The sequence below is a fragment of the Sciurus carolinensis genome, chromosome 1, assembly GCF_902686445.1.
Source record: "Sciurus carolinensis chromosome 1, mSciCar1.2, whole genome shotgun sequence".
In the NCBI taxonomy this organism is placed as follows: Eukaryota; Metazoa; Chordata; class Mammalia; order Rodentia; family Sciuridae; genus Sciurus; species Sciurus carolinensis.
Window position 1 is genome coordinate 87,246,287 of NC_062213.1, and position 23,111 is coordinate 87,269,397.

Below are 23,111 nucleotides of genomic sequence, written 5' to 3' on the forward strand. Positions count from 1 at the left end.
CACAGCCCTAATGGTAAAAGATGCTGATAAATTGACAATGGGACAAGAATTACATGTGGTCACTCCACATGCTATTGAGGGAATCCTGAAACAACCTCCAGATCGATGGCTCAGTAATGCTCGGCTCACACATTATCAGGGCTTATTACTTAACCCTCTCAGGATTATTTTTCAGGCACCCTCAGCACTCAACCCTGCTACACTGCTTCCTGACCCTGACCTGGACACACCCATACATGACTGCTCGGAAATCCTAGCCCAGGTTCATGGGCTCAGAGAAGACCTGCAAGATTATCCGCTGCTTGATGCAGATGCAGTATGGTTCACGGATGGGAGCAGCTTTCTACATCAGGGTCAAAGGTATGCGGGTGCAGCAGTAGTGACTGAGACAGAGGTGATTTGGGCTGAGCCCCTACCAATAGGCACCTCTGCCCAGAAGGCAGAACTGATAGCCATGACTAAGGCCCTAATGATGGGAAAAGACAAAAAATTGACTGTATACACGGACAGTCGTTATGCCTTTGCAACTGCCCATATTCATGGGGCTATTTACAGAGAAAGGGGAATGCTAACTGCAGAGGGGAAATCTATTAAAAACAAGGAAGAAATTGTGTCCCTGATAGACGCCCTCTGGTTACCCAAGAAATTGGCTATCGTACATTGCCCTGGGCATCAAAAACCATCTGATCCAGTATCCAGGGGCAACTGCTTAGCAGACAAGGTGGCACGTGAAATAGCCCTCCAGAGAGACTTGATCACAGTTGCTCAACTCCCAGACTCTGGCCCACGAACCCTCCCAAAAGACCCAACCTACACGGAAGAGGACTTATCATGGATTCGCCAGCAACCACTAGCCCAATGCTCAGATGGATGGTGGAAAGACTCTGAAAACCGGATAATACTTCCAGAGCTGATGGGGCAGAAAGTGTTGTGCAGGCTCCACCAGACCACCCACATGGGGACAAGAAAATTACAGGACTTGATGCTGCAAGCAGGAATTAAAATTAAAGGTGTACAAAATAAGATAGAACAGATCGTCAAAAGTTGCAGGGTTTGTAAGTTAACAAATGCAGGATATAGCAAAGGGGAATCCGGAAATAGATTAAGGGGGGATAGGCCAGGGGCATATTGGGAAGTTGATTTCACTGAAGTAAAACCTGGAAGGTATGGGTATAAATATCTATTAGTTTTTGTAGATACTTTTTCAGGATGGGTTGAAGCATTCCCCACCAAGCGGGAAACGGCGCAGATAGTGGCTAAAAAGATTTTAGAGGACCTCCTGCCAAGGTATGGATTTCCCGTGATGATAGGGTCTGACAACGGGCCAGCGTTTACTTCACAGGTAAGTCAGGGGCTGGCTTCAGTACTTGGGGCAAATTGGAAACTGCATTGTGCTTATCGACCCCAAAGCTCAGGACAGGTAGAGAGAATGAACAGAACTTTAAAAGAGACCTTAACCAAATTAACCCTGGAGACTGGCGGTAACTGGGTGGCTCTCCTTCCCTATGCCCTATATCGGGTGCGTAATTCTCCCTATAAGATGGGACTCACCCCTTATGAAATCATGTTTGGGACCCCGCCTCCAATACTCCCTGATCTGACTAAGCGGCTTTTAACAGAAGAAACTGTGGATGATTTTGAACTTTTATCTTCCCTCCAGGCCCTGCAGAGGGCCCACAGAGAAGTCTGGCCTAAGCTCAAAAGTCTGTACGAGTCAGGCCCGCCTCCTGTTCCTCACAACTTCCACCCGGGTGATTGGGTCCTAGTGAAGCGACACCGACAGAGTAACTTGGAGCCGCGGTGGAAGGGCCCCTACATGGTCATTTTGACTACACCCACCGCCCTCAAAGTCGACGGCATCGCCTCCTGGATTCATCACACCCATGCCAAGTTGACTGAACCCCTTTCTGACATCGTGCTTCCTGCCCTAGACGACCCTGCCTGGAGAGTGGACAGGTCTAAGGACAACCCACTGAAGATCAAGCTTTGCCGCCGCAGACTGTGACTATGTTCTTGCTTTTACTTTGTTCTTTCATTCTTGCCACAACCATAGCTGTGGCTCCAGTTTTTGGAGCCACCAACTTGAGCCCATATCAGCCTTATGAAATCACCTGGGAAGTAACTAACCCAGCGGCAAAGGTTCCCAGCTTGACTGTGACTGAATACCACCCTTTATGGACGTGGTGGCCTGAACTGCAAGTAGACCTTTGTACCTTAGCAAATGGGGCTTTTTCAGTGCGAACAGGTACTATTAGTGTTAATGAAGAATTACATCTAAGTAAGCGGGCCCTTACAGATACAGTTAGTGGGAGAACAAGAAAATTTAACTGTGCTTATACCCGCGGGAGGGAGGAACTTCAGCGTCTCCCCTTCTATGTGTGTCCTGGTTATTCTCACCAGAAAGAATGTGGAGGGGAAGAATCTTATTTCTGTGCTAAGTGGGGATGTGAAACTACAGGGCAGGCTTATTGGATAAAAGCCTCTCGTGACTTAATTGAAGTCAAGCGAGGGAAAAAACCAGATTCATGTAACAATAGGTGTAACCCCCTCTCCATCACCTTCACCGATAAGGGAAAGCGGGACAAACAATGGATAAAAACCCGATCATGGGGGTTACGCCTCTATGCTGAGGGACCTGATTTGGGGGTAGTGTTCACTGTTCGAATGATTATAAAGGTTTTCACCCAGCCATTAGGGCCTAACCCCATTTTACACCTTCCAGTCCAAAGAGTCCCGGTTATCCCCCCCACCCAAGGTCCAAAAATTAGTAAATTAGTTACTAGCCTCCCAAATACCCCACAACCGACCACCCACTCCTTAAGTGCCCCCTACGTAAGAACTAAACAACCCCATGAACAGTCGATTGTGGATCCAATTCAAACGGAAGCTCATCCCCTTCTGAGCCTTTTGTCTTGGTCCTTCCTGGTGCTCAATGCCACCTATCCTAATTTGACCAGGTCCTGCTGGCTCTGCTACGACACTGTCCCCCCATATTATGAGGGAGTAGCAGTGCAAGCGCATGTTACTATCTCCACCAAGCTCCAGGATTGCCGCTGGCGATCTACACAGTCCCTAACCCTAGAACAAGTGTCAGGGCAAGGGCTCTGTTTAGGAGCAGTGCCCCATGCCAGCCGGTCCCTCTGTCGTTTGACATGGAGAATCCAACCGGAGGAAGAAAACTCTTTTATAATCCCCCACAACGATACATGGTGGGCTTGCTCCTCTGGACTCACCCCCTGCGTCCACTGGAATGTGTTAAAACAGTCAAAGGATTATTGTGTTCTAGTCAGATTGGTTCCGCGGCTAATTTACCATGAGCACCAAAGTTTTATGACTATGATTGAACAAGGATGGGGCCTGAAACAAAACGCTATTCGACACAAACGGGAACCTATTACCACGTTAACTCTTAGTCTGCTGCTCGGGGCTAGCTTGGGAGGGCTAGGAACTGGAGTAGCATCCTTGGTTACTCAGAACAGACATTACTCCAATCTAAGAGCAGCGATAGATGCAGATATGGAGCGTTTGGAAGATTCAATCTCTCATTTAGAACAATCTTTAACTTCCCTAGCTGAAGTGGTCTTGCAAAACAGAAGAGGTTTGGACTTAGTATTCTTACAACAAGGAGGCCTATGTGTGGCTCTAGGGGAAGAATGTTGCTTTTATATAGATCACTCTGGAATAATTAAGGATAACATGGCAAAAGTCAGAGAAGGACTAGCAAACAGAAAGAAAGAACGGGAAGCTAGTCAGAACTGGTTTGAATCCTGGTTCAATTTTTCCCCTTGGTTAACTACTCTGGTGTCTGCTGTGGTAGGACCCCTATTATTGTTGCTACTAGCTTTAACTATAGGACCTTGTATGGTCAATAAGTTAATTGCTTTTATTAAGGAAAGAATAAATACAGTACAGCTAATGGTGCTAAGGGCCCAATATCAGCCCGTGAAGCCGCAGCAAGGGTTAAAGTAATAGAGACCCAAGATTGGCTCTCTAAATGCTCTTGGAGAGGGGGGAATGAAAGATAGAGACACCGGCTTCCCCAAATTGCCCACAGCCCTGCTCTTCCGCACCTGTTTAAACACAAGCTTTCCCAAACTGCCCACAGCCCCGGTTGTAAAAATGGTAAAGAATGTATAAACACAGACCTCTCTCGTCTTATCTGTGAAGGCCAGGGGAGCTGACCTGAGAACAAACTTTGCTAACGATAACCCTCCTCCCGGAGGTCAGAGCAACTCAGAACTTAAGATAACTTGCTTTACAATTGTATATGTTAGCTATTTAGGAAGAACACTGTATAACTGCTTGCCTTTTATTATATAAACCCTGCTAACGAAGGCTGGGGGGCCTCTCTTAGCGTCACTGGTTAAGGACGCAGAGGACCAAGCTCGAGCTTGCTAATAAATGACTCTTTGCTGCTTGCATTGATCGTGGTCTCTGGTGGTCTTTGCGGGGTCTCGAGCCTTCGGGCACAACAGTTCCAGGGAGTGTCACTGTCAGCTCTGGTGATTTGATTTTTGAATGGTGATGACCCTAACATGCTTTTCCAGTTCCAATAAGTTTTGGTAAAACTTTTCAGCAGTGTCTTCATCTATGTCCATCTGAAAAAGAAGAAAAAAAAAAAAAAAAGACTAGAAAGGAAAAATAAAACAAATACCATGTGTATAAAAGGATAACATTCTACATATGTAAGAAAACTAAAAACAAAGAAAGGGGCTAGAATAAAAAGGCATGGTGGCTACCAAGTGGGGATTATTAGCAAACCTGAGAATATAAAACTCTCCTTTGAACTCCAACACTCACCAAACCTACTGATGCTCCCCTTAAACAGTAAGATTGAAATATCTGAGTACTGCTATTTACCCTGACTCCTCTGGACCAGTAACAGAAGATACCAATGATGAAAGAAAAGCACAAAAGAGGAAAATAAAGAGTAGTTAGAATTTCCAACAGCTACTCCTAAGATCCCACTTCTTTTATAAAAAAGCCCTTGTTTTTGCTGAGCTCACAGTTGTTCAGGTAAAGGACTACATATTTTCTAGCTTCCAAGGAAGCTATGGGTTCTATGTGACATTATCTGGCTAATGAGACTCATGTGCTCATTGAAGAGACCTGGAGTCTCTTCAAAAGGAATAGGGCATCTTTTCTTTTCTTCCTTCTTCATACTGTTCATTTTAACCAGAAGGATGAGGGCCATACCCCAAGGACAGTAGATCAATAACAATAGGAGATCCGGATGTCTGTCAATTTGTAGAGTTACCATGCCAACCTGACACTACCTTTCTCCAAACTGCTTTTACAAGAAAGAAATCTAAGATTCTATCTTATTTAATTCACTGTTATTTTAAATTCTTGTGTTTAAATAGAAAATTCCATTTTGATGTTTTTTATTACTGTATTAGAGTTATATATAATATTGGGATTCATTTTGACAAAATCATATATGCATAGAATATAATTAGTTCCACTGCAATCCCCTTTCTCTTCCCTTCTCCTTCCCTCTGTTCCCTTTCCCTACTCTATAGGTCTTCCTTCTGTTTATTTATAGCTTCTTAATTAATTAGTGCTTTATGAATATATATAAAAGTAAAATTCACTGTGGTATATTCATATATAGCATAATGTGGTCAATTTCATTTGGCATTTCCTTTTTTTACATTCTTCCTTCCTTGCCCTCATTCCCCTTCCTCTGCTACACTGATTTTCCTTCTCCCACACACACTTTTCCCTCCCTCCTCATTCCCCTTCACAGATCTCCCTTCTATATTCTATTTTTCTAAACTCTATGTCATACTACTGACATATAGACAAAGATCACTGCCACTTATCTGACTTAACTGAAATGACTTATTTTATCTCTTTTTTATTATCACCCTTTTCTCCCCACTTAGTTGGATCTAGTTTCTATATATAAGGGAAAACATTCAATCCTTAACTTTGAGTCTGACTTATTTCACTAAGCCTTATGTTCTCCAGTTCCATTCACTTACCAGTAAACACCAAATTTTCATCCTTCTTTATGGCTAAGTAAGACTTCATTGTGTATATATACCACATTTTTTTATCCATTTATCACCTGGACTGGTTCCCTAACTTGGCTATTGTAAATTGAGCTACTATAAACCTTTATTCCTATAGTATGCTGATTTTACTTCTTTTAAATACAAAGAAGTGGGATAGCTGGGTCATATAGTGGTTCTATTCCTGGTCTTCTGAGGAATCTCCATACTGCTTTCCAGAATGGTTGTACTGATTTTCTGTCCCACCAACAATGTATGAGTTTACCTTTTCCCCCACATCCTCAACAGCATTTATTATCTGTATTCTTGATGCTATTCTAATTAGAGTGAGATGAAATCTCAATGTAGTTTTGATTTGCATTTCCCTGACTGACAAAGGTGCCAAAAACATACACTGGAGAAAAGAAAGTTTTTTTTTAACAAAGGGGGCTGGGAAAACAGGGTATTCATATTTGGAAAAATAAAACTAGATGCCTACCTTTCACTCTGCACTTATTTCAAAGCAGATCAAAGACCTAGAAATTAGACCAAAAACTGAAACTGCTAGAAGAAAACATAGGCTCAACATGCCAACATATTGGCATACCCACTAAAATCAAGTAAGTCAAATGGCATCAAATTAAAAGCTTCTGTACAGCAAAGGGAACAATTAAGAACATAAAGAGAGAGCCTATAGAATAGGAAAATATCTTTGTCAGCTGCTCCTCCAACAGGGGATTAATATTCAGAATAAAGAATTCAAAAAAACTTAATACCAAAAACAAAAAGTAAAAAATCTAATCAATAAATGGGCAAAAGGACTAAACAGATGTGTCTCCAAAGAAGAAAAACAAAATGGCCAATAAATACATTAAAAAATGTTCAACATCCCAGCAATCAGGGAAATGTAATAAAAAAAAAAAAATCTCATTTTAACTGACTAATGTATGTAAAATGCTTTCAGCCTCTATAAAACAATGTTAGCTCTTTTTTAAGGCAACACAGAGCCTAAAATTCAAAAACAAGCTTTTTCTTCACACAATTGAAAGGCTAACAATTAAAGAGACTAACACTTTGGAAATAACATTTATATTCATTCAACCATATCACAATTTTTCCATATTGGAACTGAAAGAGGCATTAGAGATCCTTTCTAGTTCAGCCCCAACTTTTAACAGAGGAGAAAGCTGACTTCCATGAATTAAAACATTTTCTTCCATGTATGTCCATAAAATTCTAATGAATTACTTTGGTTTATAAAATTAAATGCTTTCTCCCCTTGAGGAAAAAAAAAAAACATTCCTTCTAAGTTAGTATATACTATACTAAATTCAAATTATCTCTGCAAACTTGAGAATAAACTTAATAACTTACAACAGAGTTTCTCCAAAATGTGTTCTCTGGAATGTTAAGGGTTATATAAAATCTGAGGGAAAAACTTTCACATTACCAAGAACAAATTGGAAAAACCAGAATTAAACACGTCACATACACATTTCTAAACTACCTGAACTTCTGAAAACCTTTAATGGGCTAATGTGCATTGTGGAAGTCTCAGAAAGGGAATAATACGAAGTGCTACTCAAATTTACTTGTTCAAGGAAATGCTTCTTGCAAATGTTCTCAAGAAGCTAATATCCCACAGAATATATTTTGAAAAACACATAAGATTCATTTTTAGTAAACAGCACAGAAAACAGTGAACATATATCTCCTCAGACCTCATACTACTGACATATAGACAAAGATCACTGCTACTTATCTGACTTGCCTAAGATGACTTTATTTTATACCAATGCCTCCTAAAAAAAAAGGTAGGCAGAGAAAAATGGGAGGTTGAAACAGACCTTACTTATGACTGAAGTACAACACTTCTTATAGTTCAAAATAAATTTTCTCATTCCCCAAGTTTGATTTATTTTTAGAAGATTATACAGAGTCCAAAAAATACAATATTGATTTCTTTTTCTGTACTCCATTCCCTGTCTCTTCAAAACATTGATCTATTAAAGCTGATAATTGTCACAAACAGAACTGAATACTCAAATGAAAATTAGCTACATAAAGAGACTTCCGATTTTACCCAATTTGCAACATATTTATTGAATACCCCCCATGTGTAAGACAACATGCTAAAAAAGGGGGCATATTCCTTTTCAGAAAGTTTACATACTGATAGGAAAACCCAAGGATGAATAGTTACATATGAAAGTCCACAATTCAGGGATCTGACCCGGTATAAAGGGTCACAGGAGGCTGGGAAGGAGAAACAGACATCAATCAGATGAAAGAAGAAGGGTAAAAGTAGCTCAGGCAGAGAGAACAGGATGTTAAAAGCTCAGAGGAAGGAGAGAACACAAAGAAGTGAGAATGGGTTACAGTGATGTCACTGAGAGGCTCGGGAAGGATGAGGCTGGAATGCAGGATCCCATCCATCAGCTCAGAAGCAAGTATCTTCAGTGTAACAATGTAAACAGATTTACCTTTTGGACTGTGACATAATTACTTCCAAAGCCTGTAGTAGCGCTCATATATTTGGTCAGGGGATTGAGAGACTCTGGCTTTTGATGGAAAAGCCAAACCTGAAAAGGAAGAATATGCCAATGATTTCTTTCTTATGTGCAAGTGAGTGAGATTTACAATCAGCACCTTATAGGGATTCCCAAACAAATTCTAAAATCCTCTCAAATATCCTCATTGTTGATATCTCATGAACCACTCATATAAATATTTTTCCTTTCTTTTTTTTCAGTGTTGGAATTGAACCCATATCTTGTGCTATCATAAAAAAAAAAAGACTGCTTAATAGTATTCTTTGAAAACTTATTTGCAGCAAAGAATCATAACTATAGCTGTCTTTTCCCTTATACTCATGTAAATTTCCTGGTCTGTAGATTACAGTAAAATAGAGGTCACTGATGTAATATTTTATTAATAGATAAGAATACACATGGACAACATTCAAGTCGTTATGTTATAAAGACAAGTTGTTATAAAAACAAGTTGTATGTTATAAAAAGTCTCCCTCCCTTTCCAATTTTCCAGCCAAAAAGCTCTCCACTCTGGAAAGCACTTTTATTTTTTTACACTTGTGTATTATTCCGAAGAAAAATTATTTACTGAAAAGCATTTACATCCTTTTGTCTTAGTCAAATGGAAGGATAACATATAGATTTTTACATAATATGGCTTGAAAATACTTTCAAATTATGTATACAGAGCTCTTTCATTCTATTTTTAAAACTAACACTATATTCCATCTTAGGAATATACTACAATTTATATAAGCAGTTTCCAATTAAAGGATATATAAGTTGTTTCTAGACTCTGCTATTACAAATTATGTTGCAATGAATGATGACTATATCATTTCATATAAGTTTGAGTGCATCTGTAAGATAAATACCACAGATGAAACTGCTGGGTTAAGTGTACATGCATTATTTAATTTTGACTAATCTTGCCAAAGAATTCTTAATAGAAGTTATATTTTTTAAAATATCTTTTTAGTTGCAGTGCTAAGAATTGAACCCAGGGCTTCACACATGCTAGGCAAGCACCCTACCACTGAGCCACAACCCCAATCCAATAGAAGCTATATTAAATTACTCTCCCTTGGCAATGTGGAAGAGTCCTCATTTCCATATACGTTTGTCAATATAGTAGATTATCGAACTTTCTGATCTTTGCTAATCTGAGCTGAAAAAGTTTTCAATAATAGTTTTAATTTGCATTTCTCTTAGTATGAGTGACAATAAGCATCTTTTCACACAACTAAAACAGTTTAACTTTCTATTCATGTAAAGGACATGAATAGAAAAAAGAGTTCATTATTCCAACAGACTACATTTCCTGATTTGATGAAACTCTGTATTTACTAAGAAAATTAACCTTTAATCTATAATATGAGTGGGGCAGATATTTTTCTTCCACCTTGGGAATGGGCTTTATTATAATGCAATTTTTGGCCATCCAATTTTTTTTTTTTTTTTTTTGGTCAAAATATTCAGTCTTTTCTTTTGCCATTTTTACAATTAGATAAGGCTTCACACTCTCGAAACCATTCACAATTCCCTCATATTTTCTTCTAGTAGCTTAATATTTTAACATTTAATCTCTAATTTATCGAGAATATTATTTTGCATATGAAGAAAAAGTCCTATTCTACTTTTTTGGAAACAATATTTACTGAATAACCCACCTTTTCCCCACGAATTTTGGAATGTCATCTTTATTACATAATAAATTACTACAAGTTTATGGGTCTGTATCTCAACTTTCTACTCTGTTTCATTTGATCCATCTATTTGTATGTCAGAACTACATTGGGTTTTTGTTGTTGTTTGTTTTTTTAAAATGCTGAAGATTGAACCTAGGGCCTCATATATGCTAGGCAGGTGCTCTACCACTGAACTATTAATATCCCAGTCCATACATTTTTTTTTATTAAAATAATTTCCTTTAAATTCTTAAATGCTGAAATATACTAAATCCTCTGCAATATGCCTTCTCTCATTTACCTCTGTAATTCCTATTTTATAGATAATGAAAGGCTTAGATAGGTGAGAAAACATGCCCAAGTGTTCACAGCCAGGAACTGGAGGGTTGGGATTTGGACAGAGTTAATAGTAATTCTAGTGCCCTCACTCTTCATCATTGTGCTTTAAGTCTCTCAAGCTCAAGTTCAAGCTCTCCTTTTAAGGAGACAAAATTCACCTAGAGATTAAATGAGATTGATGCTCTTCCCCATGTGGTATGCTCTAATTCTTATCCATACCTACCAGCAGCTACAACCATCACTGGGAGATATTCAAGGTGATATTCTCCTATCCATCCATACTTTAGGAAATTACAGGAAAGTTACAACAATATTTTTTTTTTTTACTGTGACATTGGGTCATCCTATCTAAATCCTTCCTGACCCTCAGAACCCAGATCAAATTCCACTCAGTGAGCAAAGGCTGCTTCAACTACTCCAGCCCCTGTGCTGGTCCTATTTTCTAAGTATTCCTGGAGTAAGCATTATATAATGTCTTATTTCTTATCTACTTTTGTCATTTCATTCTTTTTTCTAAACATAATTCTAAGCTACCTAGTAATAAGAGATTTTTGTTATCTAACTCTTCCCCATACCACTGACACCAATACATACTTAACCTCTAGACTAGATTTTTTTTTAGATGCACAGATGAGTAATCCCTAAAGGACTACATATTAATACTTATCTCAACTGGCAGCTATATTAAGAACTAATTAAAATATAGTACAGGCCAGGAACAGTATGCACACCTATAATCCCAGGGGTTTGGGAACCAACCTCAGCAACTTAGCAAGGCCCTAAGCAATTTAGTGAGACCCTGTCTCAAAATAAAAAATAAAAAGGGCTGGGATGCAGATCAGTTAAGCACCCCTGAGTTCAATCTCTAGTACAAAAAAAAAAAAGTATAAAACCATTTGCTTCTACAATCAATTTGTGTCCCTTCAATAAATGCATTTGATTCTGCAATGTGTACCAAAACAAGGCAATTCATGTTCTTCTTAATTTTAATTTGATCAAGATTTGAAAATCTAACTGTAAACACTATAGTGCTAGTCCCTCATCTTTCTAGGAAAAAGCAAAACTCCTGAAGGAGTTTAATGGAGTTAGCCACAAAGGACTGGCTCTAATACAATGGGATTTCAACCAGAACAAGTGACAAGTTTCACCTTGTATGACAATTCTGATCCATCACAAAAGTTCCCTTTGAACTTTATGTTGAAAAATATTCAGGGACATTACTTGTGTAAAACATGAAAGAGCACTATGATTCATTAGTAATTTCGCCCATTGATGAACAAATACATGCAATTCATTTTCCAGATGTGATTTAAGGAAATCGACTGTATTTCCTAATAAGGTAACAACTTGATCCTCTAATTCCAGTAAGGGAAACAGAATCTTCATATAGGGAAATAAAAATGAATTTTGTTTTCCCTACTGTTGTCCCACAAAATACTCGTCCTCTATAGGAACTCACTCACTGACTGCCTAGATACCATGGTGTTTTGCCTGCCCCATTTCACTGTGTTTTCTCCTCCAGTCATTACTTTATCCTTTCCCTTACAATCATGATGACCAGTGCCACAGTGGATGCTACACTTTCAGAACCAGTCCTAATGTTCTGCATCTAGCCTGATGGTTCACCTTGGTCCCAAACAGGACCTTGATTATTCAGTTTATTCTCTTACTACCTCTCATTATTTTTTCAGTTGAAACTGTTTCTTTTACCAGTGAACTTATAATTCACATCAGCTAAATCCTTATACAAGCTATGAAAACTATAGAAACATACCAATGCTTCTGTTCCGTTATACGGTGTCAAAGTGAAAGCATTTGCAAAAAAGCGAAGCTAAAGAAAAGAAAACAACAATCATTTTGAGAGGGTTAGAATAGAGTCACAAAAGAATTATTCATTTTAATATTATGAAAGAAAACTTGCACTTCTGATTATGGAATATTTTTCAATATCAAAAAAATATTGAGGAGTTTCAAGATGGCGGCCTAGAGGGCAGCTGCATTTCACCTTACTCCAGGACCCAAGATTCAAAAGAGGAGATAGTGAGAGACTTGGGACCAATTCAAAGCCGCCGGGTGAGTCTCTCCCGTTGGGGAGGAGTCCCGGATGGGGCGGTAGCCCCGGAACGCAGGGAATTTGTGAAGTGGAGTTGCTCCCGGAGATGCCCCTCCCCCCGCTGGAGCGGTAAACACGGACAACTGGGATCATGGTAGAGGAGGCGGCTCCGCACAGTGCTTGGACTCGAAGCAACCACTGGGGCTCCCGGCGGCTACCTGAGGAGGAGCTGCGTGGCGAGATGTTTAGACCCAAAACGACCACTTCTGAACACCGGGGGGTTGCCCGGAGGAAGAGGAGGAGCACGGCGGGTCGCTTGACCTAGGAGTGACTGCATCAGAGCCACAGGCGGTTGCCAGAGGAGGAGGCGAGTAGTGAGTTGATTGCACTCAAAGCGACCGCTCCTGAACACCAGTGGCCTGCCTGGAGAAGGAGCGCGGAGGGTCACTTGGTCTCGGAGCCACCGCCCCTGAACACCCGGGGGGCTACCCGGAGGAGGAGGAGGAGGAACACGGCGGGTCACGTGGGCTTGGAGTGACTGCCTAGGGCTACGGGAGGTTGGCGGGAGGAGGAGACGCGAAGTGAGTTGCTTGGACTCCTAGTGACTACGTGGGAAACCGGGCTGCTGTCCGGAGGAGGAGGTGTGTGGCGGGTCTCTGGGTCTCGGAGCTATTGTACAGGGCTCCAGGTGGCGGCTCAGAGGAGGGGCCGCATAGCCAGGCGATTAGGTGCAGAGTAGGGTCCCAGGAGCTAGGTGGCTTCTTGCTGGAAGAGCCACACATAGACACGCCTAGGGGCGGAGCGAAGTTTCCAGGACTGCGGGCAGAGTCTCTGGGAGAGGCAGCCTAAGGAGACTCGCCTGCAAAGGGTGAGGCTCCCAGGCCTAGGAGGTAGGTCCGGGCCCCTGGGAACGTTGCAGAGGAAGACAGCCCAGCCCAGGCGGTAGTTGTAGATTGAGGGAAACCTCTAGGAGGGGAACTGACCAGCGAGATGTCCCCACCGAGTGATTCTTCCCTACCGGGAGAGGTTTTCCCACAGAGACGGTAAAACCAGAGACAGAGGCACAAACAGGACTTGCCTCAGCCCACAGCCTAGTTCCCCGTTGGATGACCATTGGTCAACAAGTGGAGACACCTCTGACCACTAGCAGGGAATATACCCCACCTGAGGGTCACCACCCTAGAGAGGCAGCTTCTTTGTGGAGCTCCGCATTATCAACTTCCTCCAAGACTTCAGGCTACTGAAGGATAAGAGGGGATATACTAGCAATCTTCAGGGACATTACAAGTTGATAGAGGAAATCTGCAATATCTTAATGACCCACTGATTCCTGAACAATATGAGAAAACAAGAGAAGAAAATGCCCAAAACAAATCTAGATATTACATCAATAGAATCCAACGACAGCATGGCAGAAGAAATGACAGAAAGGGAGTTCAGAATGTACATAATTAAAATGATCAGGGAAGCAAACGATGAGATGAAAGAGCAAATGCAGGCATTGAATGATGAGATGAAAGAGCAAATGCAGGCATTGAATGATCGCACCAAAGGACAGTTAACAGAGCAAATTCAGGAAGCAAAAGATCATTTCAATAAAGAGTTACACATATTGAAAAAAAACCAAACAGAAATACTTGAAATGAAGGAAACAATAAACCAAATTAAGAACTCCATAGAAAGCATAACCAATAGGATAGAACACCTGGAAGACAGAACTTCAGATATTGAAGACAAAATATTTAACCTCGAAAACAAAGTTGAACAGAGAAGATGGTAAGAAATCATGAACAGAATCTGCAAGAACTATGGGCTATCATGAAAAGGCCAAATTTGAGAATTATTGGGATTGAGGAAGGCTGAGAGAAACAAGCCAAAGGAATGAACAATCTATTCAATGAAATAATATCAGAAAATTTCCCAAATCTGAAGAATGAAATGGAAAATCAAGTCCAAGACGCTTATAGGACTCCAAATACACAAAATTACAACAGACCCACATCAAGTCACATTATAATGAAAATACCTAACATACAAAATAAAGACAGAATTTTAAAGACTGTGAGAGAAAAGAACCAAATTACATTCAGGGGGAAACCAATATGGATATCAGCAGATTTTTCAATCCAGACCCTAAAAGCTAGAAGGGCCTGGAACAACATTTTTCAAGCTCTGAAAGAAAATGGATGCCAACCAAGAATCTTATACCCAGCAAAACTTACTTTCAAATTTGACGATGAAATAAAATCTTTCCATGATAAACAAAAGCTAAAAGAATTTACAAAAAGAAAGCCAGCATTACAGAACATTCTCAGCAAAATATTTCATGAGGAAGAGATAAAAAACAAAGAAGCAAATCAGCAAAGGGAGGAATTATCCTAAAGGAACTGTCAAATAAAGGAGGAACCAAGTTGTGTCAAAAAATAAATAAATAAATAAATAAAATTTTAAATATGAACCAAATGACCGGGAATACAAATCATATCTCAATAATAACCCGAATGTTAATGGCCTGAATTCATCAATCAAAAGACATAGACTGGCAGATTGGATTAAAAAGAAAGATCCAACATATGTTGCCTGCAAGAGACTCACCTCAGAGAAAGAGATACCCATAGACTAAAGGTGAAAGGATGGGGAAAAACATACCATGCACATGGACTCAGCAAAAAAGCTGGAGTATCCATACTCATTTCAGATAATGTGGACTTCAAGCCAATGTTAGTCGGAAGGGATAAGGAAGGACATTTCATACTGCTTAAGGGAAGCATAAATCAGCAAGATATAACAATCATAAACATCTATGCCCCAAACAGTGGCTCATCCATGTATGTTAAACAAATCCTTCTCAATTTGAGAAACCAAATAGACCATAACACAATAATACTAGGTGATTTTAACACGCCTCTCTCACCACTGGACAGATCTTCCAAACAAAAATTGAACAAAGAAACCATAGATCTCAATAACACAATCAATAATTTAGACTTAACAGACATTTGTAGAATATACCATCCATCCAAGAGCGAATACACTTGCTTCTCAGCAGCACATGGATCCTTCTCTAAAATAGACCATATATTATGCCACAAAGCTAATGTCAGCAAATACAAGAAGATAGAGACACTACCTTGTATTCTATCACATCACAATGGATTGAAGTTAGAAATAAATGAAAGAGTAAAAAACAGAAACTACTCCAACACCTGGAGATTAAACAGTATGCTATTATATGATGAATGCATAACAGAAGATATTAGGAAGGAAATTAAAAAATTCTTAGAGGTAAACAAGAACAAAGAAACATCATATCAAAATGTCTGGGACACTATGAAAGCAGTACTTAGAGGAAGATTTATTTCATGGAGCGCATTTAATAAAAGAAGTAAAACTCAAAAAATAAACGACCTAACACGACAGCTCAAAGCCCTAGAAAAAGAAGAACAGACCAACACCAAAAGTAGTAGAAGACAGGAAATAGTTAAACTCAGAGCTGAAATCAACAAAATTGAAACAAAAGAAACAATACAAAAAATTGACAAAATAAATAGTAGGTTCTTCGAAAACATAAACAAAATTGATAAACCTTTAGCCACACTAACAAAGAGAAGACGAGAGAAAACCCAAATCACTAAAATTTGGAATGAACAAGGAAATATCACAACAGACACGACTGAAATACAAAACATAATTAGAAGCTATTTTGAAAATCTATACTCCAACAAAATAGAAAATTTCGAAGACATCAACAGGTTTCTAGAGACATATGAATTGCCTAAATTGAACGAGGAGGACATAAACAATTTAAATAGACCAATTTCAAGTAATGAAATAGAAGTCATCAAAAGCCTACCAACAAAGAAAAGTCCAGGACCAGATGGGTTCTCAGCCGAGTTCTACAAAACCTTTAAAGAAGAGCTCATTCCAATACTTCTCAAAGTATTCCATAAAATAGAAGAGGAGTGAACCCTCCCAAACTCATTCTATGAAGCCAATATTACCCTGATTCCTAAACCAGACAGAGACACATCGAGGAAAGAAAATTTCAGACCTATATCCTTAATGAACATCGACGAAAAACTTCTCAACAAAATTTTAGCAAATCACATACAAAAACATATTAAAAAGATAGTGCACCATGATCAAGTGGGTTTCATCCCGGGGATGCAAGGTTGGTTCAACATCAGGAAATCAATAAATGTCATTCACCATATCAATAGACTTAAAGTCAAGAATCACATGATTATTTCGATAGATGCAGAAAAAGCATTTGATAAAATACAGCACCCCTTCATGCTCAAAACACTAGAAAAAATAGGGATAGTGGGAACATTCCTTAACATTGTAAAGGCCTTCTACACTAAACCCATGGCTAATATCATTCTAAATGGTGAAAAACTGAAAGCATTCCCTCTAAAAACTGGAACAAGGCAGGGATGCCCTCTTTCACCACTTCTATTCAATATCGTCCTTGAAACTCTAGCCAGAGCAATTAGACAGACCAAAGAAATTAAAGGGATACGAATAGGAAAAGAAGAACTCAAACTATCCCTATTTGCTGATGATATGATTGTATACTTAGAGGAACCAGGAAATTCCACCAGAAAACTTTTAGATCTCATAAGTGAATTCAGTAAAGTAGCGGGATATAAGATCAATGCACATAAATCTAAGGCATTTTTATACATAAGTGATGAATCTTCAGAAAGAGAAATTAGGAAAACTACCCCATTCAAAATAGCTTCGAAAAAAATAAAATACTTGGGAATCAATCTCACAAAAGAGGTGAAAGACCTCTACAATGAGAACTACAGAACACTAAAGAAAGAAATTAAACAAAACCTCAGAAGATGGAAAGATCTCCCATGTTCTTGGATAGGAAGAATTAATATTGTCAAAATGGCCATACTACCAAAAGTGCTATACAGATTCAATGCAATTCCAATTAAAGTCCCAATGATGTACCTTACAGAAATAGAGCAAGAAATTATGAAATTCATCTGGAAGAATAAAAAACCCAGAATAGCTAAAGCAATCCTTGGCAGAAAGAGTGAAGCAGGGGGTATCGCAATACCAGATCTTCAACTCTACTACAAAGCAACAGTAACAAAAACGGCATGGTATTGGTACTAAAATAGAAAGGTGGATCAATGGTACAGAATAGAGGACACGGATACAAACCCAAATAAATACAATTTTCTCATACTAGACAAAGGGGCCAAAAATATGCAATGGAGAAAAGATAGCCTCTTCAACAAATGGTGCTGGGAGAATTGGAAATCCATATGCAACAGAATGAAACTAAACCCATATCTCTCACCATGCATGAAACTAAACTCAAAATGGATTAAGGATCTCGGAATCAGACCAGAGACCTTGCATCTTGTAGAAGAAAAAGTAGGTCCAGAGCTTCAACATGTCGGCTTAGGACCAGACTTCCTCAACAGGACTCCCATAGCACAAGAAATAAAAGCAAGAATTAATAACTGGGATAAATTCAAACTAAAAAGCTTTCTCTCAGCAAAGGAAACTATCAGCAATGCGAAGAAAGAGCCTACAGAGAGGGAGAAAATCTTTGCCAATCATACTTCAGATAGAGCGCTAATCTCCAGAATCTATAAAGAACTCAAAAAACTCTACACCAAGAATACAAATAATCCAATCGACAAATGGGCTAAGGAAATGAATAGACACTTCACAGAAGATCTACAAGCAATCAACAAACATATGGAAAAATGTTCAACATCTCTAGTAATAAGAGAAATGCAAATCAAAACCACCCTAAGATTCCATCTCACCCCAATTAGAATGGCAATTATCAAGAATACAAGCAACAACAGGTGTTCGCGAGGATGTGGGGAGAAAGGTACACTCATACATTGCTAGTGGGGCTGCAAATTAGTGCAGCCACTCTGGAAAGCCGTGTGGAGATTCCTTAGAAAACTTGGAATGGAACCACCATTTGACCCAGCTATCCCACTCCTTGGCCTATACCCAAAGGATTTAAAATCAGCATATTACAGAGATACAGCCACATCAATGTTCATAGCTGCTCAGTTCACAATAGCCAGATTGTGGAACCAACCTAGATGCCCTTCAATTGATGAATGGATAAAGAAACTGTGGTATATATATACAATGGAATATTACTCTGCCATAAAGAATGATAAAATTATGGCATTTGCAGACAAATGGATGAAACTGGAGAATATCATGCTAAGTGAGATAAGCCAATCTCAAAAAACCAAAGGAAGAATGATATCGCTAATAAGTGGATGATGACACATAATGGGGGGTGGGAAGAGTTAGTGTTAGGGTTAGAGTTAGGTTTAGGGAGGGGGGCAAGAATCCAAGAAGGAAGGACTGTATAGCGGGAAAAGAGGGGTGGGAGGGGTGGGGGGATGGGAAATAAATAACAGAATGAATCAAACATTACCCTATGTAAATTTATGATTACACAAATGGTATGCCTTTACGCCATGTACAAATAGAGGAACAACATGTATCCCATTTGTGTACAATAATAAAAAAAATAAATTTAAAAAGTAAAATAAAATATTGAAGTCAAAAAGAAGTATCAATGTCCATCACTCTGAGTCAACTACTTTTAGCATGAGGCACCTTTACTTCTGATCTTTTTTCTATGCCTGCCCTAATGAAGGGACATTTCTTCCTATCAGGAAGGACATTTTCTAACTGTAGAATTTTTCATTGTGTGCTAGAGGAACTGGTCCTGCAAGATTCTCAAAATGCAAAACAAAACAATTGAAAACAGTTCTAGGTTATATAATGTACAATCATTCCCTTATTGAGAACTTTTTTTATTATCATAATTTTTTTATTTTATAATTAGCTATTATTCATCTCTATCATGCTTAACTTATAAATTAAAATTTATCAAAGGTATGTGTGTGGATTCCCAGAAGAGGAAAGTCTTGAGATCTTTTAATGCTCACAAACACATTGAAAATGCAAAAACAGTGCAGCTTAACATTGCTTAATACAGGTTTTCCAAAATTATCTGAATACAGAACTCTTGGGATCCATGATGTATGATTATCAAAGAAAAGCTCCTTTAAAGAAGTGAAGTTGACACTCAGATACTAGAGCAGTGGTAATGCCAGGGCGTATGGAGCAAAGACTACAAATAAGTAACATAAAAAACTTCAAGTTAAGTGGAATTCTGACACATTCAGATTCAATTTCTTATGTCTTTTCCCAACTCTTAAATTAACAAGTGTTCATCACTCACCAGCCATATCAATGGTATCAGCAGTGTCCATACAAACTGAGGTAGAATTCCATATGTCAAATTGGTCAGTACTGTCCCTGGGCACACCACACTGGAATACAGACCCTGGAAGCACAGAGAGGAACTGCAGTAAGATTTTAATTCAACATACACTGACTCAGTCCAGTTATACACTAATTAATAAAAGAGATACATTCATAAGCCAGGAAGCCGAGAGATAAAGAATTTATACTCCAAGTCATCCCCGAAGTTGGCAGACTATTTTAGTTTAAGAATCAGGTACTGAGAATCCACTATGAGAGGCACTCAGGCTGCATAAGCTAGTAAGATAAAGTCTCTATTTTCAAGAAACTTAGAGCATAAAGAATAACCAGTCTTGAAGCTGGAGGAGAAAAGCAGGGCCTGATGATGACTTGATTTTTCCATGGTATTGACTTAACTAAAGATCAATTTATCAATCCTAATAAGCACTTAAGATGAAAAGACTGACAGTCCAGTCCTCACTTTCAAGAAGTTCCTGATGTACTAAATACAGAGAGTCAAACCTAAAGTATGTGGTGTTTCCCTGTAGGTCCCTAAGACCCATACTTCTAGCTTGAGATGGATGCTCCTGGCATGAGAGGAACAAAGGGCTGTACTGGTGCCATGAAGGGCTCCAACTAAAGATCTCCAAATCCGATCCTTAGTCTGAGATTCATCAATTTAGAAAATTCTGTCTATAAAGACAGCTCCAATTAACATAGAGCTTATGTTAATAAGAAGGGCCCTATGCCATCTGTAGCAAGCCCTGCAGCAATGGGATTGGTTTTACTATTTTGTTTAGTTTAATTTTTACTACACTTTACTTTATTTTAATAAATTGGATATTTTAATTCTTATTTTTATTACTTTTAATCTCATTTTTTTCCTCTTAAATAAAAATTAGGGCCAGGTACAGTGGCATGCATCTGTAATCCCAGCACTTCAGGAGGCTGAAGCAGAGGATCCCAAGTTCAAGGCCAGCCTCAGCAACTTAGTAAGACCCTGTCTCAAAATAAAAGTAAAGAGTTGGGTATGTGGCTCAGTGGTAGAGCACCCCTGTGTTCAGTCCCAGGAACAAAACAAAAACAAAGAAACAAAAAACAAAACAACAAAAAGGTAGGCAGTGCCAGGGTAACACAGACAGATCAATGGACACTGACCAACATAAGCTGGAAGCCTTTCATCCTTTATTTGGTGCTGCAGAGGATTGGTAGTACCTGACATGGGTCATTCACTCCTGAGAGTTCCCTGGATTAACTAACAGCTCTCTGAAAAAAAAAAATGTCAAGAGCTGGGACTTATCACCACTATATCCAAAAATTCTTCCCAAAAAAGTGTCTTATTTTGCCCCAAAGACAGCTAAGGAAAATTTCTTATTCTAGGAATACTTAGGGAATATTTAGCTCTGAATGAGAAATCTTCAGACTAAAATCCAGAGTTTTCAACATTTAAAACTTTCTGACTTCAATAAGCAAAAGAAATAAACAAGACAGCAGTATTATGCAAGACTGTAGTACCTCTCCATACTTAGTTACAGGGAAAAAAACTGTGATGAGCTTGAGAATTTCTATATAGCTTACATAAGGACAGCCTGATTAATGGATGATTAAAATCTCTCAGATAGCCTATACAGAACCTGACACAAAGCTTTAAAAGGAATTCCCTAATGTAGTTCTAAGTTTCTTTTCTCCTTATAAAAGTCAAGGAGGAAGTCGTAAGCTAAGAACCAAGTACAAGTTTTAGGAAACAGCAGTATTAGCTAAATCTCCTTTTTTTGTGAAAGATAAAATCTCAGTTATTAACTTAACAATTTAAATCTAAATAAAATCCCAGATTTTTTTTAATGTTTCTATTAGTGCATTATAATAAATAGTGGGATTCATTGTGACATATTCACATATGCACATAATTTGCTCCAATTCATTCTCCAGTTAACTCCTTTTTCCCCTCCCATCCCACCTCCCCCTGTTCCTCTTCTACTATTCTGGTCTTCCTTCTGTTTATTTACATATATATATGTATATGTATGTGTGTATATATGTGTGCATTGCATGTAATGTATGCATTATAATTTTCTTTTTTTTTTTTTTTTAGTTTTTTTGGTGTTTTTTTTCTTTTTTTTTTTTTAATGTAAACAAATGGGATACATGTTTTTTCTCTGTCTGTACATGGCGTAAAGGCATACCATTTGTGTAATCATAAATTTACATAGGGTAATGTTGTTTGATTCATTCTGCCATTTTTTCCCTTCCCCCCCTCCCCTCCCACCCTTCCCCTCCATCTATACAGTCCTTCCTTCCTCCATTCCTGCCCCCCTCCCTAAACCCAACTCCAACCCCAACACTAACCCTTCCCACCCCCCATTATGTGTCATCATCCACTTATTAGCGATATCATTCTTCCTTTGGTTTTTTGAGATTGGCTTATCTCACTTAGCATGATATTCTCCAGTTTCATCCATTTGCCTGCAAAGGCCATAATTTTATCATTCTTTATGGCTGAGTAATATTCCATTGTATATATATATATCACATTTTCTTTATCCATTCATCAATTGAAGGACATCTAGGTTGGTTCCACAATCTGGCTATTGTGAACTGAGCAGCTATGAACATTGATGTGGCTGTATCTCTGTAATATGCTGATTTTAAGTCCTTTGGGTATAGGCCAAGGAGTGGGATAGCTGGGTCAAATCGTGGTTCCATTCTAAGTTTTCTAAGGAATCTCCACACTGCTTTCCAGAGTGGCTGCACTAATTTGAAGCCCCAAAGCAATGTAAGAGTGTACCTTTCTCCCCACATCCTCGCCAACACCTGTTGTTGCTTGTATTCTTGATAATTGCCATTCTAATTGGGGTGAGATGGAATCTTAGGGTGGTTTTGATTTGCATTTCTCTTATTACTAGAGATGTTGAACATTTTTCCATATGTTTGTTGATTGCTTATATATCTTCTTCTGTGAAGTGTCTATTCATTTCCTTAGTCCATTTGTCAGTTGGATTATTTACATTCTTGGTGTAGAGTTTTTTGAGTTCTTTATAGATTCTGGAGATTAGCGCTCTATCTGAAGTATGATTGGCAAAGATTTTCTCCCTCTCTGTAGGCTCTTTCTTCGCATTGCTGATAGTTTCCTTTGCTGAGAGAAAGCTTTTTAGTTTGAATTTATCCCAGTTATTAATTCTTGCTTTTATTTCTTGTGCTATGGGAGTCCTGTTGAGGAAGTCTGGTCCTA

The 23,111-nt window shown here is 38.8% G+C and overlaps 1 protein-coding gene across 5 annotated transcripts in view; it reads right to left on the reverse strand.

The window, feature by feature from the left end:
• Positions 1 to 4,474: 4,474 nt before the first annotated feature.
• Hsd17b7 (hydroxysteroid 17-beta dehydrogenase 7) overlaps positions 4,475 to 23,111 on the reverse strand; it is a 39,116-nt gene continuing 20,479 nt past the window's right edge. For 4 of the 5 annotated variants that reach the window (XM_047559835.1, XM_047559833.1, XM_047559832.1 and 1 more), the window contains exons 6-9: positions 19,860 to 19,964; positions 12,329 to 12,385; positions 8,480 to 8,578; positions 4,475 to 4,598 (exon numbers count right to left, since the gene is read on the reverse strand). In XM_047559835.1, coding sequence (XP_047415791.1) covers positions 4,494 to 4,598; positions 8,480 to 8,578; positions 12,329 to 12,385; positions 19,860 to 19,964 — 366 coding nt within the window. In that variant the 3' untranslated portion in view covers positions 4,475 to 4,493. Of the gene's footprint in view, positions 4,599 to 6,495; positions 6,533 to 8,479; positions 8,579 to 12,328; positions 12,386 to 19,859; positions 19,965 to 23,111 lie in introns of all 5 variants that reach the window. The other variant, XM_047559834.1, reaches the window with a different exon arrangement.